Source organism: Mirounga angustirostris, unplaced genomic scaffold (assembly GCF_029215605.1).
Source record: "Mirounga angustirostris isolate CCGP_5_RB_7025 unplaced genomic scaffold, mMirAng1.0.hap1 SCAF_4, whole genome shotgun sequence".
In the NCBI taxonomy this organism is placed as follows: domain Eukaryota; kingdom Metazoa; phylum Chordata; class Mammalia; order Carnivora; family Phocidae; genus Mirounga; species Mirounga angustirostris.
This window is the reverse complement of record NW_026991712.1, coordinates 34052552-34064927: the sequence shown is the minus strand read 5'-3', so window position 1 is coordinate 34064927 and position 12376 is coordinate 34052552. Positions and strand designations below refer to the sequence as shown.

Sequence of the window (12376 nt, the reverse complement as noted above, 5' to 3'; positions counted from 1 at the left end):
GGGACTCAATCCCAGGACCCTGGGATCGTGACCTGAGCTGAAGGCAGACACTTCACTGACTGAGCCATGCACGTGCCTCTCCACTTGAGTTTTGTAAGCTTTTGCCTTGCCTCACTCTTGACCTCTAAAAAGGCTTTACTTCTGGGCTCTTAAATCTGTAATCCAGTTCTTGAAGCGAAGCCTTCTTTCCATCTTTTCCACTGTCCCAGAACCTGCTCTTTGACCTTGTCCACATCTCTAGTCCCCACTCCTTTGCTCTGACACTGTTGATTTCCCCCAGTCGTGCTTCCTCTTCTGCTGAGCCTGGACTCTCGAGTCATTCTTCAGCTGTTGTCTTGCCTGCACCCTCATCTCTGGCCCCGTGACCTCCTGCAAACTCTGTCTCCGAATTAATCTGTAATGCAGCCTGCTGGCTTCTGCGCCTGAGAGCCGGAGAGAATCTCTTAGCCCTGAGTATTGGCGAGTCTAGACATGGGCTCTTCTGTCTTAGTGGGACAGCCTATTCTTCTCTCAGCGCCTTTTCAGCCACACCCAGGGCTCTGACTTCTGCCTGCAGCTTTGGGACTCCGAAATCTCCGTCCGTGGCCTGGCTATCCCCATAGTTTCAGACTCCCACACCTGGGTTCCTCTTGGGCACTGCACATGTCTACGCCACAGGTAACTACCAATAGGACGTTATCCCCTCCAACCTCAGCCTCAGTCGTCCATCTCCCTTGTAGTGTGTGGCCCAACGTGTGCCTAGTTACCAAACCAGACCATGGTAGTCGTTTTGGACTCTTACCTCTCCCTCACTGCCTGCCCTTCCACCACCCAGTCTAACAGCTGTGTTATTTCTACCTTCAGTAGCATTTGGTTGACACCTACGAAATTGCTATCTTGTAGGTCAAAAATGGTCAGATACCATCAACTTCATATGGTTCAGCTGACTTGACACCCCCCCTACCCCCCCGTAGCTATAGGCACTGCTTCAGTTTGGATTCCCGTCTCTTGCCTGGACTGTTGGAATTGCCATGAGCTGGTCTCCTTTATTGCCACTCTTTTTTTCCTCTCATCAGTCTCCTGCATTGATGCCGTTTTCATTTTTGTGGTGCGCTGATCTATTACTGACACAGGAGCATGCACACACACCCACCCCGTGTGCTCTGTTCCAGCTATGCTTGTATCTGGCAGAGCCCCAGATGTGCCATGCTATTCCACACCTGTGTGCATTTGTGTGGGGCTCGCCTGGCATGTTCTCTCCTTCGCCTGTCTTTCGGACTTGCACTTGGCATTACTGCTTTTGTGAAACTCTTTAATGTCCCCTGAGATAAAGTTGTCCGTTCCCTTTTTGCCCCAATATGTCACATATATCTTCTATTATAACATTTGCAATTTTGTATTGTATTACTTGTTTCTGTCTGTTTCCTTGATTAGACCCATGCTTTGAGGTCAGCGAACCATGATGTCTTAGTTTTATTCCGAATATGTAGCCAGAGCTGGGCACGTTTATAGAGGCTCAGTACATGTTAAATGATTGAAAGTCCATTATGCCAAGGACTCATGGTTTCTTTTTTATAATGTTTTAAGAAATACTTCTCCTGGGATAGGAAGGAAAAGCAGGTGGTTTCTATTTATTTTTTCTTAATAAGATAGCACAGCAGGATTTAGTCATAAAATAAGACTAAATTTTTATCTTGGCTTTCTTCACCATAGGATTTTGAATAGTCAAACAGCTTTGCTGTGACCCAGGTCTTTACATGATAGAGGAGCCTGCGTAATAGACACCCTGCTCATTGTCACAGAGCCGTGTCAAACATCAAAGGCTTTTGAAATGGTCTTTAAAATGGCAAAGTACTGTGTGAATTTAAAAGATAACTATGACAATGGAGGAATATTGTTAGGGGTCTGCACTGGCCTGTCAGGTTGGATTTGGATTTGTTAGATTGCAGTGTGCATTTTACAGAGATAAGCCTGGGAGACCTGAAGATCATAAAAGGTTTTTTATTGAGTTCTGTCCACTTGGTACTTGCTGTGCCTTGGATTTGATAGGCACCGAGAGCAAGAACTAAGGGTAATAGTTTTGTGAAAGTACCTCTTATTTATTATTTTTTTTAATTTTTAAGGGTTTTTTTTTAAGATTTTATTTATTTGAGAGAGAGTGAGCGAGAGAGAGAGCACAGGCAGGGGGAGTGGCAGGCAGAGGAAGAGGGAGAAGCAGACTCCCCACTGAGCAGGGAGCCCGACGCAGGACTCGATTCCAGGACCCAGGGATCATGACCTGAGCCGAAGCCAGACGCTTAACCAACTGAGCTACCCAGGCGCCCTAATTCTTAAGTTTTTAAAAGATTTTATTTTTAAGTAATCTGTAGACCCAGTGTGCAGCTCGAACTCACAAGATCGAGATACATGCTCTAGCTCTATTGACTGAGCCAGCCAGAGAGGGCACCTTTTTTTTTTTAAATTTAAGAGGGAGGGGGAGAGGGCAGAGGGAGAGAGAGAATCTTAAGCAGGCTCTACTCCCAGTGCAGAGCCCGATAGGGAGCTCGATCTCAGCAACCCTGAGATCATGACTTGAGCCGAAATCAAGAGTTGGATGCTTAACTGACTGAGCCACACAGGCGCCCCGAGAGGACACCTTTGAAAAGGAAGTTTAAATGTTCCAAATCCAGAGTAGCTGAGTTTCTCTCTGTGTTGGTGATGACAGTGGTCAGTCCTCCCAGAGATGTCTGCTGGTCCTATTGCTGGAGAGGTAGACCAAGAGCCAGACTAGCGTCAGTTCTTATAGCCATTCTGCCATTAAGTATTGTTGTTGCCTCCTGAATTTACCTGAATTAACCTAATCAAGCAATTCTTAGATTTCTTGGAAAAACTAAACTTGCTTTTTTTTTTTTCCTCCCCCCATATTTAGTAAAGTATCTTTGAATTCCACAAGCACTCCCTCAGGTTTGTAAAACATTATTTTTTTGGATTTCAGAAGTACCACATTGTAAATAAAAACTAAACAAACAAAAAACCCTAATACTTGGAAAATAGAAAGGAAAAGAGACCCTTCCACACACCATTAAGTGATGCTCCTGCCCCAGCATCATCACTGTTGAACAATTCACAGTATAGCTTCGTAGACCCCGTGTCTGGGATTCTCTGCATAAATAGCTATAGGTAACTTTTTTTTTTTTTTTAAAGATTTTTATTTATTTATTTGAGAGAGAGAATGAGACAGAGAGAGAGAGCATGAGAGGGGGGAGGGTCAGAGGGAGAAGCAGACTCCCCGCCGAGCAGGGAGTCCGATGCGGGACTCGATCCCGGGACTCCAGGATCATGACCTGAGCCGAAGGCAGTCACCTAACCAACTGAGCCACCCAGGCGCCCGCTATAGGTAACTTTTGAAAGTCAAATGAGAGTCATAGTATACATGAACTGTACAGTTTGCCTCTCCAAACAGCTTTTCCCCAGGGCATTAGAAATTTATATGACAGTTAAAATTTCCCTACATAGTTGTGTCTGGAAAGGTTTTTCCAGTGATGTCCATGAGACCCACGACTGGATAGAAGTTCTGACCTCGCTGGGATCTTCTAGAGCCTAGGAGGAAGCCCTGAGGTGCATAAAAGTGTGTTTTGTCAGAGGATATTTAGACCACTCCATTTGTCTTGTTGAGTTAGGGTGTTGGGGGCAGTGGGGAAGGAAAGATCTGAGGTAGGAGCTATTGGCAGTACATAGATGGTGAGCCAGGCCTCAGTGGGCTGGGCTGGACTGGAGAGAGGTAGAGAGAATTTGATTTCCAGAAGAGAAGAAGGTGCTTATTATTAGCAGGGAAGCAGGGAGACTCTGGAATAAACTAGCTACTGGTTTTGTAAAACATTATTTTTTTGGATTTCAGAAGTACCACATTGTAAATAAAATGCCAGCCTGGCAGTGATAGATGGAAAAGCATGGTTCTTAGAGCTTGGACATTTTACTTGAGTAAATGTTGGATTTTGTTGGGTTAGGAAGAGGTAAATGGCATAGGGCTGTTAAGGCATTGTAAATAAACACATTGTAAACACTGAGTGTCCTCAGTGTTGGAGGCAATACACGTGCTTAGCCTTGAGGTGGTTTGGGAAGGGCTGCCGTACCCTATTGTTTGTCCTCCTTCTGTTTGTGAGTTCTGCCCTCAGTGTGAAAGAGAGCAATCCATATAAAGCTTTAAATGGACTTTTTTGTGTGTGTTTTTCTCCCCCCATAGTGTTCTCTCAGAGGACCAAGACAGTTACCTTTGTAATGTCACCTTGTTTAGGAAGGCAGTTGATGACTTCAGGCACAAAGCCAGGGAAAACAAGTAAGATAATTATTTTTTGTTTTTTAATTTGTTAGATCACCTATATACACAGTATGGACAATTTTGTTTTTCCCCCCACCCCAAATTTAGATTCATCGTTCGTGACTTCCAGTATAATGAAGAGGAGATGAAAGCAGATAAAGAAGAAATGAACAGGCTTTCTACTGACAAGAAAAAGCAGTTTGTATGTGTTCTTAATATTTAGTATTATCAGCATTAAGCAGAAGAAAAAGCAGTACTGCTTTTTATTTTATTTAAAATTTTTTTAAAACTGATTTTATTTTAAGACATTTGATTTTAGTTACTTTTTCTATTAATCAAAATGAATTTAATCAAACATAGATCTTGAAGTCCATACCTTAAAGTTATTTACTCCATCTAAATCTGTATCAGGAATTAATTTTAAATGCAGTATAGTGAGGTATTATTTTAATTAATAATAGTTTTTTCAGGAAGAATTTTTCATTTTCTTGAGGCAAATTTTTTTAATGCTGCAATATTATACTGAAGCAATTTCTATTTAAAACCCCTGGAGAGTTAGTATGTTTTAGGCAAAATGGAGAAAGGGGATGGAATTGTGACAAGGGAAGATGGTGTCAACTTCCTTGTCATCTTTAAGTGCCGGATTACTGTGAAGACTAGAAGCTAGTATGGAAGGGGTGGTGAGTGAAAATTTATTTCTCTTGTAATGAAAGAGAAAATAAAAGCAAATCCCATTTAAAATTTTTCCTAAGTACTTTATAAACCATATCCTCTAAGTTGGGAGAAAACTAATCCTAACCAAGTAATGCCCAGTAAAACCAACTTGTTACAAAGGTCCAGAGCGTTTTTAAAGAATAGATACTTTAACCAAAGATTTCCACTTTGTCATGTCCTTTTTGCTTAAATTAATTGGTTAGTACATCAAATGAACCTAATGATGTTCTGTAAATAATTTAGCTGAACTGATCACGTATGTCTTTTACATACTGAAAGGCAGTATTATTTAAAATCTGTTTAAAGGTGTATTTTTATTTAGTACTGGAAATCATATTGAATGTTTTAAGTTCAAAGAGAAGTTATCCTATGTAATAGAATCATTAAGAATTTAGAATGTGAAGAGGTTTAAGGGATCTAGATCAACACCCCTGATTTTACAGATGAAAAAATTTAGACCTAGGGATATATGTATTAAATGACTTACTACATAACTGTTTGTCCTGTTCCTGAGATGTTGTTTGTAAGTTGAATTCTATTTCAAATGTTTGAAATGTATTGCATAATAAGTTCAGGTTTTTATATTTCGGTTTTCAAACCTAGGGCACATATATATTATGTATCAGTTTAAACTGCTTTCATGAAAATACATGCCTTTTTCAGTATAGCGAGTAGGATCCATCAGTTTGGGTGTCTACTGAGGTTTCAGTGTAGTGGCTGACCTTTTAATCTTATTTAAGATGAAGTGTCCAAGATAATGAGAAAAATGAAACATTTTTAAAGTGAATATAATGTGATTTAATTCTTCTGTAGATTCTTACTGGATAGTCACTCCTTTAAAAATATTTGGTTTATTTATTTCTAATTGCCATTTTCAAGACCAAATTTGTAGTGATTTTTTTTTTTTTTTCCTTTTTATAGGGACCGCTTGTACGGTGGCTGAAAGTAAATTTCAGTGAGGCGTTTATTGCGTGGATTCATGTGAAAGCGTTGAGGGTTTTTGTTGAGTCTGTTTTAAGGTAAAGAAAGTTGTCGAGAAACTTGGAACTGAAGGGTTTATAGATCCCTTTACATTAGACCTCTTTGTTATAATATATGGTCCAGTAATAGGAAGTTGATGCGGAGAAACCAAAGGGACAACCATGAGAGAGAGATTGTCAGTATCATACATTCATATTAGTCTTGTCCTTGATGCCAGGTTTGGAAAAAGCGATCCATACTGCTATATTCCCTGGTTCTTTGCTGGTGTAGTTAAGTTAAAAGTAGATTATAAAATATTTAGCTAATGTTTGTTTAAAAGAAGATCTTTCACATACTTTACATGTAGTTTGGCACACAGTATACTGATGATGTATTTGAAATCACTGTTTCATATTAACCTTAAATATTTTATTATTTTGAGATACTTAAAATCTCAATCATCTTGTGATCTTCTATACAGTTTGCTCATATTGGATGTAGTTCAAAATACTTATTTGTAGCCATGCTCGCTATTTTTAAATTTCATTGGCTTTTCAAGATGTAATTATGTTATTCCTTATCATGAAGGTGTCTCCACTAAGTATACATATTATTGCTGAGGGTATTCGTAGATTAAAAATTAAAGAGTAATTAAAAGTAATTCTTAGTAGACAGCGGGTTCTCATTTTAAGGAAGTTTTCTAGTGGACAGTGAGGACCAGAGAAGATTTGAGTTTCTTTGTATATTAGTTGAACTTGTAGAGGTGGTCATTAAAATGAGATACCCTCTCTCTGTTAACTGATTAAAGAAGACTATGAGAATATTTGCTTTGAAAAGAAAATCTGTTTTTATGTTTACTTATGTTACGTACTGTACATTTGCTTCCTGCTAAGGTATGGCTTGCCAGTGAACTTTCAAGCAATGCTACTTCAGCCCAATAAGAAAACAATGAAGAAACTAAGAGAAGTATTATATGAATTGTATAAACATCTAGACAGCAGTGCAGCAGCTATTATTGATGTAAGTACTTACTAGGCACCTTGGAAGAGTAGCAACTGGAATGAATTTCAGAAAAAAATCATTGGAAGGAGATAAATGGAAAAGGGATAGTAAATATTGTATTATTTAATCTATGTTTTTATTACTTTGAGGGTCTCAGTTAATTTGTTAGATAAACATAGCAAGTAGTTTACATTGTTCACTCTGTTTTATACTAGTTAGATCAGTGCTTTTGCTTCTGAGCCAGTCATTGTCTTGCTATAGATCAGATGTTTATAGCTGCAGAAATACAGAAGCAACCGGTCATACTATAGTACTTACTTACCGAAGTTAATGAATTGCAGAGAAGACGAAACGAAGTAGTTAATTCAGTTGTATTCGGTACAAGTAGCGATGTCAGTAGAGGAGCAATTTAAAAGGAACTACCATTTTTCTAAACTGGTGTGTTTCTATCTTCTTTCAAACAGAGGGTATTTAAGCACACTACTGCTGTTTAAAATTGTAGTGGGTTTTATTTCATATTTTTTTATTTCAAATATCTTGTTGGGTTTTTTTTTCTTTTTAGGATGGTAGTATCTCACATTTGCATTAGTTAGAACCCACGAAATGTCAGATTTTCTTGATAGAAGAAAATGCAGGAAATTACATTCTACATTTTCATGTAATTGTCAATAAAATATGAGGTTCAACTATTTGATACATAATTTCCTACCAGTATATTCTTTTTTTTTTTTTTTTTAAAGATTTTATTTATTTGAGGGAGAGAGAGCATGAGTGGAGGGGAGGGGCAGAGGTAGAGGGAGAAGCAGACTCCCCACTGAGCAGGGAGCCAACTCGGGGCTCGATCCCAGGACCCCAAGATCATGACCTGAGCCAGAAGCAGATGCCCAACTGGAGCCACCCAGGCACCCCTCCTACCAGTATATTCTTAAAACATGCGTAAATGATAAGTGACACCATTAAAATCATACTTGGTTTACTTCTATTCAACATTTTAATAAGCCAAGTGCCCCATAAACTGAATACCCCAAGCCTGAGATTTAAAAAGTAATTTTATACATTATGCATAAAAATGGATCACAGGGTTATAGTTAAACACATACAGGCTTTGGAGTCAGTGAGTGCTTAAATCTGGCTTTACTACCCACTGTGTTTCCTCATTGGCAAAATTGGAGTAATAATGCCTAACTCAGATTAAATTAGCATAAACATATACACTTAGCCCAGAGTAGATGTTCAATAAGAAGGTAAATGGTAATATTTAATTTTTTTTTTTTTTTCTGATTTCTGTAAGTACTCATTTGGATAATTGTCTGATTTTCCCTATAGGCTCCTATGGATATTCCAGGCTTAAACCTGAGTCAACAGGAATACTATCCCTATGTGTACTACAAGATTGATTGCAACTTGCTGGAATTCAAGTAAAAATGAGCTCCTTCCCAGACAATCCTGTCCTTGTGTTGGTGTATTCTAACAGAAATAGGTTGCAGTATGACAGTACTTTTAACTCCCTCTTGTCCTTTGCTTGCTTCTGACCACTTTTCCTAGTAAGTTCTTCCATAGTGGTCCATCTCTCAATATTTTCTTCTTAAAGGAAAATAGATGTCTTATTTCTTTTTATTGATCAGGTCTGTAAATGTGTACTAAAAAAAATCAGAGTTTATTTATAAACAGAATAGTTTATTTAAAGAGAAGGTCTTCATTGATACTGTGGTATGCATTAATTCCATTTGTTACTGTTGTGCACAAAAGCCTTGTTTACAAGGTAATGGTAAATGTTTATACCATTTGTTCATTGTATTTAGTAGACATAACTGTTTAATAGTTACTGAATCATGATGTAACGAAATGTGACGATATTCAGGTATGTGCTTTCTGAATGTTTCAAATTCCAATCTATGAGCGCTGTTGACACCCACAGGAGAGAATAAAATTACCTGTGCAAAGGTATATTGTGGTGTGTGTAACTTCGGAAGGTAACAGTTCAGGTTGAGAATTTAATAAAGGAGAGCATAGCTACCTTGCTGTGCCACTTCCAGGCTTTTGTTCTGTATCGAGGGTCAACCGTTTGGGTCTGGCTCACATATGATTTAAGTGTGCCAATTTTGGATCACAGCAGAAATGTAAAGGTAATTTTTCAGTGTATGATGGATATTTACATTTGGACACTAGATTTTGAGTTTCCCGCAAATAATTAGGAAGTGGGGCCGACTTTGAATAAAGTGTAGCGAAACCGTGCAGCTTCAGTCATTTGTTCTGTGTAAGTCCTTACTTTACATGTTTCCTTTCTAGGATTTTTTGATTATACAAGCCTTTGTTTTCACATATATGTCATTTATGGCATCGTCTGAAAAAAGACGTTGTTTGTTGTAAAAATCTCTGGACGACTTCATTGAGCATCCTGGAGGAGCTTCTAAAGAGGGTTCTGTGGCAGTGCTCCCCTTCCTGTGCACTCCCAGGGCATTTCTCAGCTATTCTATTCCTTCTAGAAATTCACCTTCCAAATCCTTTTTACTTCACAAATTTATATTGTTATTTCAAAAGAAATTTACCTCAAACATTCAGACTTCTAGAAAGTAAAAAATGAGAGATGACCCTTCCTCCCCCCCAGATTTCTTCTCAAGGGAGTTGATGTATTCTTCCAGGCCTTTTTCTAGGTTTCCACAGCATATATATCACACACATGCAAACATAGTTTATTTTTAAATAAATGTAGGATCAGACTGCATATATTCTGTCACTTGCTTTTTTGCTTACTAGTGTATCCAAAATAGGTAGATGTCAGTCTATCTAGAGCTACCTCATTTTTTCCCACTGGCTGCATGGTTTTCCATCATGTATTTCTGCCATAAGATAGCTGACTGGTTGGATATTCGGGTTATTTTTTGTTTTTGCTCTTAACAAACACTGCTGCAGTAAACCTCCTTCTACAGGTACCTTTGTTTACTTGTGTTAGTATTTCTGTAAGAAAGACCCTGCAAGTGGGGTTCGTAGATCATAGGGTATATTTAAAGTTCTGACATGTACTGCCAAGTTCCCTGTCAGAATTCTAAATTTAAGACATGTTTAAGACATGTTGCAGATTTTATTTTCAGTTTTCCTTTGGATAAAAGGAGGCTGAAAATTTTTGGTTTTGGTGTCAGGAAATTCTGGTTTTCTGTCATCTTTTGCAAGTGTTTTTTGAGTCTTAGTATCTGTACAGTGGGCATAGTCTGTGATAGAGGATGTGTTTTGACAAAGTGAAAGATTGATAGGCCTACGTGATGACTTTAAGGTTTTACCTGGACAGTAACATTGTTCTGACATGGGTAGGTAGGGTTGTTTCAAGTTTAAAATCCCAGTGTGTGTTTGGAACTTCAGGACTTTCACTGTAATTTCCATCAGGGATGCAGAGTGACCAAGATGTAGCTCTCAAGCTCTTGTGGAGCCCAAGCCCAGTTCTGCTGCTGCTGAGCCCTGTGATCTCCACGCCCCATCCCTCCTTCATAGAATGGGGATAACTAGCGTGCCCACCTCATAGGGCTGTTGTTCTAAGTGCAAGAGTTCCCACCTGCACGTGCAGGGCTTTGACATGGTGCCCGGTGAGAGCTGGAGGCATGTACTCAGAATCCTAGATGAGTGCCTAGAGCTTCTTTTCACCTGTGTTTAGTCATGACATTGTGGAGTTTGAAGGTTAGAAGGAAGTAATTTTGTGTGTGTGTGTGTGTGTGTGGTGGGGTGAGTAGACTTTGTGTATGTAGCCTAATGTTAAAGCAGTTTGAGTGTCTCTGAGCTTCAGTCTGTGTTGGATTTTTTTGTATTTTTGATGGTAGCTACCATTCCTGGGAAGGGACTCTTCTATTCCTCTTGCCTTGTTTGCTTCAGTGTCTATTGGTTCTCCTCTAGGATAGAGCTCAGATTACTTTGAGATTCATTAGACATTTATTGGGTGTCTGTTCGAGACCATTCTGCCAATGCTCTCAGTACCCGTTGCCTCATTCCTTCCCCATGTTGTTTGTGTTGGGAGGACTGGTGGTCCCCATTCTACTTGTGGAGGCTTAGGGACAAAGGACTTTGGTGATTTCTTTGTTAGATCTCACAGATTTTGAGTTAGATTCAGAATTTGAATCTAAGCTTTCTGACTCCTGGGCTCTTTTATCCATATCATGCCTCTTTCCCTCTACAGGGTCCTGTATGAGTGAGACAGACACTTTCCTTCAACTTAGTCCATGTGATATAGAGAAGGAAAAGGCATTACATGTGCTTCATGAGATATTAAATTGTGCTGGTATTTGGCAGGAACATAGGAACCCACACCTTTTTTTCAGTGATGTGTCTAGCTGTTGCATGCTAATTTCAGTAGCCCAAGTTATTCAGACTGGAACGTTTTCCTGCCTGCTGAAGTTGCTCTTAGGCAGACACTGTGTGGTCTGGGTGGAACAGACTCCAATGTAGCTTTTTGAATAAGCATATGCCAAGTAATACCCTTCAAGTAATACTTCGTGCATCACAAATACTCAGCAAACATGAACTTCAAATTTAAATAGTCCCAAATGTTGGAAATAAAATATAAGAAATTGATATAGATATGAAGTTATTCACCTTTATTCACAGCTGCATTTCCTTTTTTTCCCTTAAATCAGAGTAATAGGGTGCCTGAGTGGTGCAGTCAGTTGAATCTCTGATTCTTGGTTTCAGTTCAGGTCGTGATTTTGGGGTCGTGAGATTAAGCCCTGTGTTGGGCTCCATGCTCAGCATGAAGTCTGCTTAAGACACACTGTATCCCTCTCCCTCTGCACCTTCCCCGCCACACACCCCTGCTCTTTCTTTCTCTCTGTCAAATAATAAATCTTAAAGAAAATCAGAGTAACAAATGCACTAGGTTAAAAACCATATATACAAATATTATAGAATAGATCCCAAGACCCCAGGATCATGACCCGAGCCGAAAGCAGCCGCTGAACGGACTGAGCCACCCAGGCGCCCCTGACAGGACATTCTTAATTACCTTTTTCACCAACACAACTTGCCAGATTTTATATTTAACTATTTTGGGTACCTATTTGGGCTGAGTAGTTACAGGTCAGTACAGGTTTTAATGTGTTGTTGGAAGCATAAAGTCACTTGTTTCTTTAAAAAAGAATTGTGACTATACACGGGTAGTACATTTCACCACAAGAGGGTGCTCTGGTGCCATTTAGAAGCAAACAGGTAGCTTAATCCCCCAATCCCCCTCATGGCTGGTTACGAAACATATAGTCAATTTAGAGAAGCCCACAAACACTAGGTAGTGCTCTGATTTGCAATATTTTGTTACAAGTTAATGTTATTAATATAAAGTTCTCAGAAAGTTTTAGACGACTTATATTCATTTTGTGAATTAATCCAGCCTGTGTGAGTGTCTATGTATATAGAAGCAGTGTTTTAGAGCCCAAACACTGGTGCCAG

The 12376-nt window shown here is 39.2% G+C and overlaps 1 protein-coding gene across 4 annotated transcripts in view; it reads left to right on the top strand.

Moving 5' to 3' along the window:
• The window catches only part of ATP6V1C1 (ATPase H+ transporting V1 subunit C1), a 42589-nt gene extending 33404 nt beyond the window's left edge, over window positions 1-9185 (top strand). For 2 of the 4 annotated variants that reach the window (XM_045896126.2, XM_064588004.1), the window contains 5 exons: window positions 4202-4294; window positions 4385-4478; window positions 5912-6009; window positions 6844-6970; window positions 8279-9185. In XM_045896126.2, coding sequence (XP_045752082.1) covers window positions 4202-4294; window positions 4385-4478; window positions 5912-6009; window positions 6844-6970; window positions 8279-8374 — 508 coding nt within the window. In that variant the 3' untranslated portion in view covers window positions 8375-9185. The remainder of the gene's footprint in view (window positions 1-4201; window positions 4295-4384; window positions 4479-5911; window positions 6010-6843; window positions 6971-8278) is intronic. The other 2 variants (XM_064588006.1, XM_064588003.1) reach the window with 1 other exon arrangement.
• Window positions 9186-12376: the final 3191 nt, after the last annotated feature.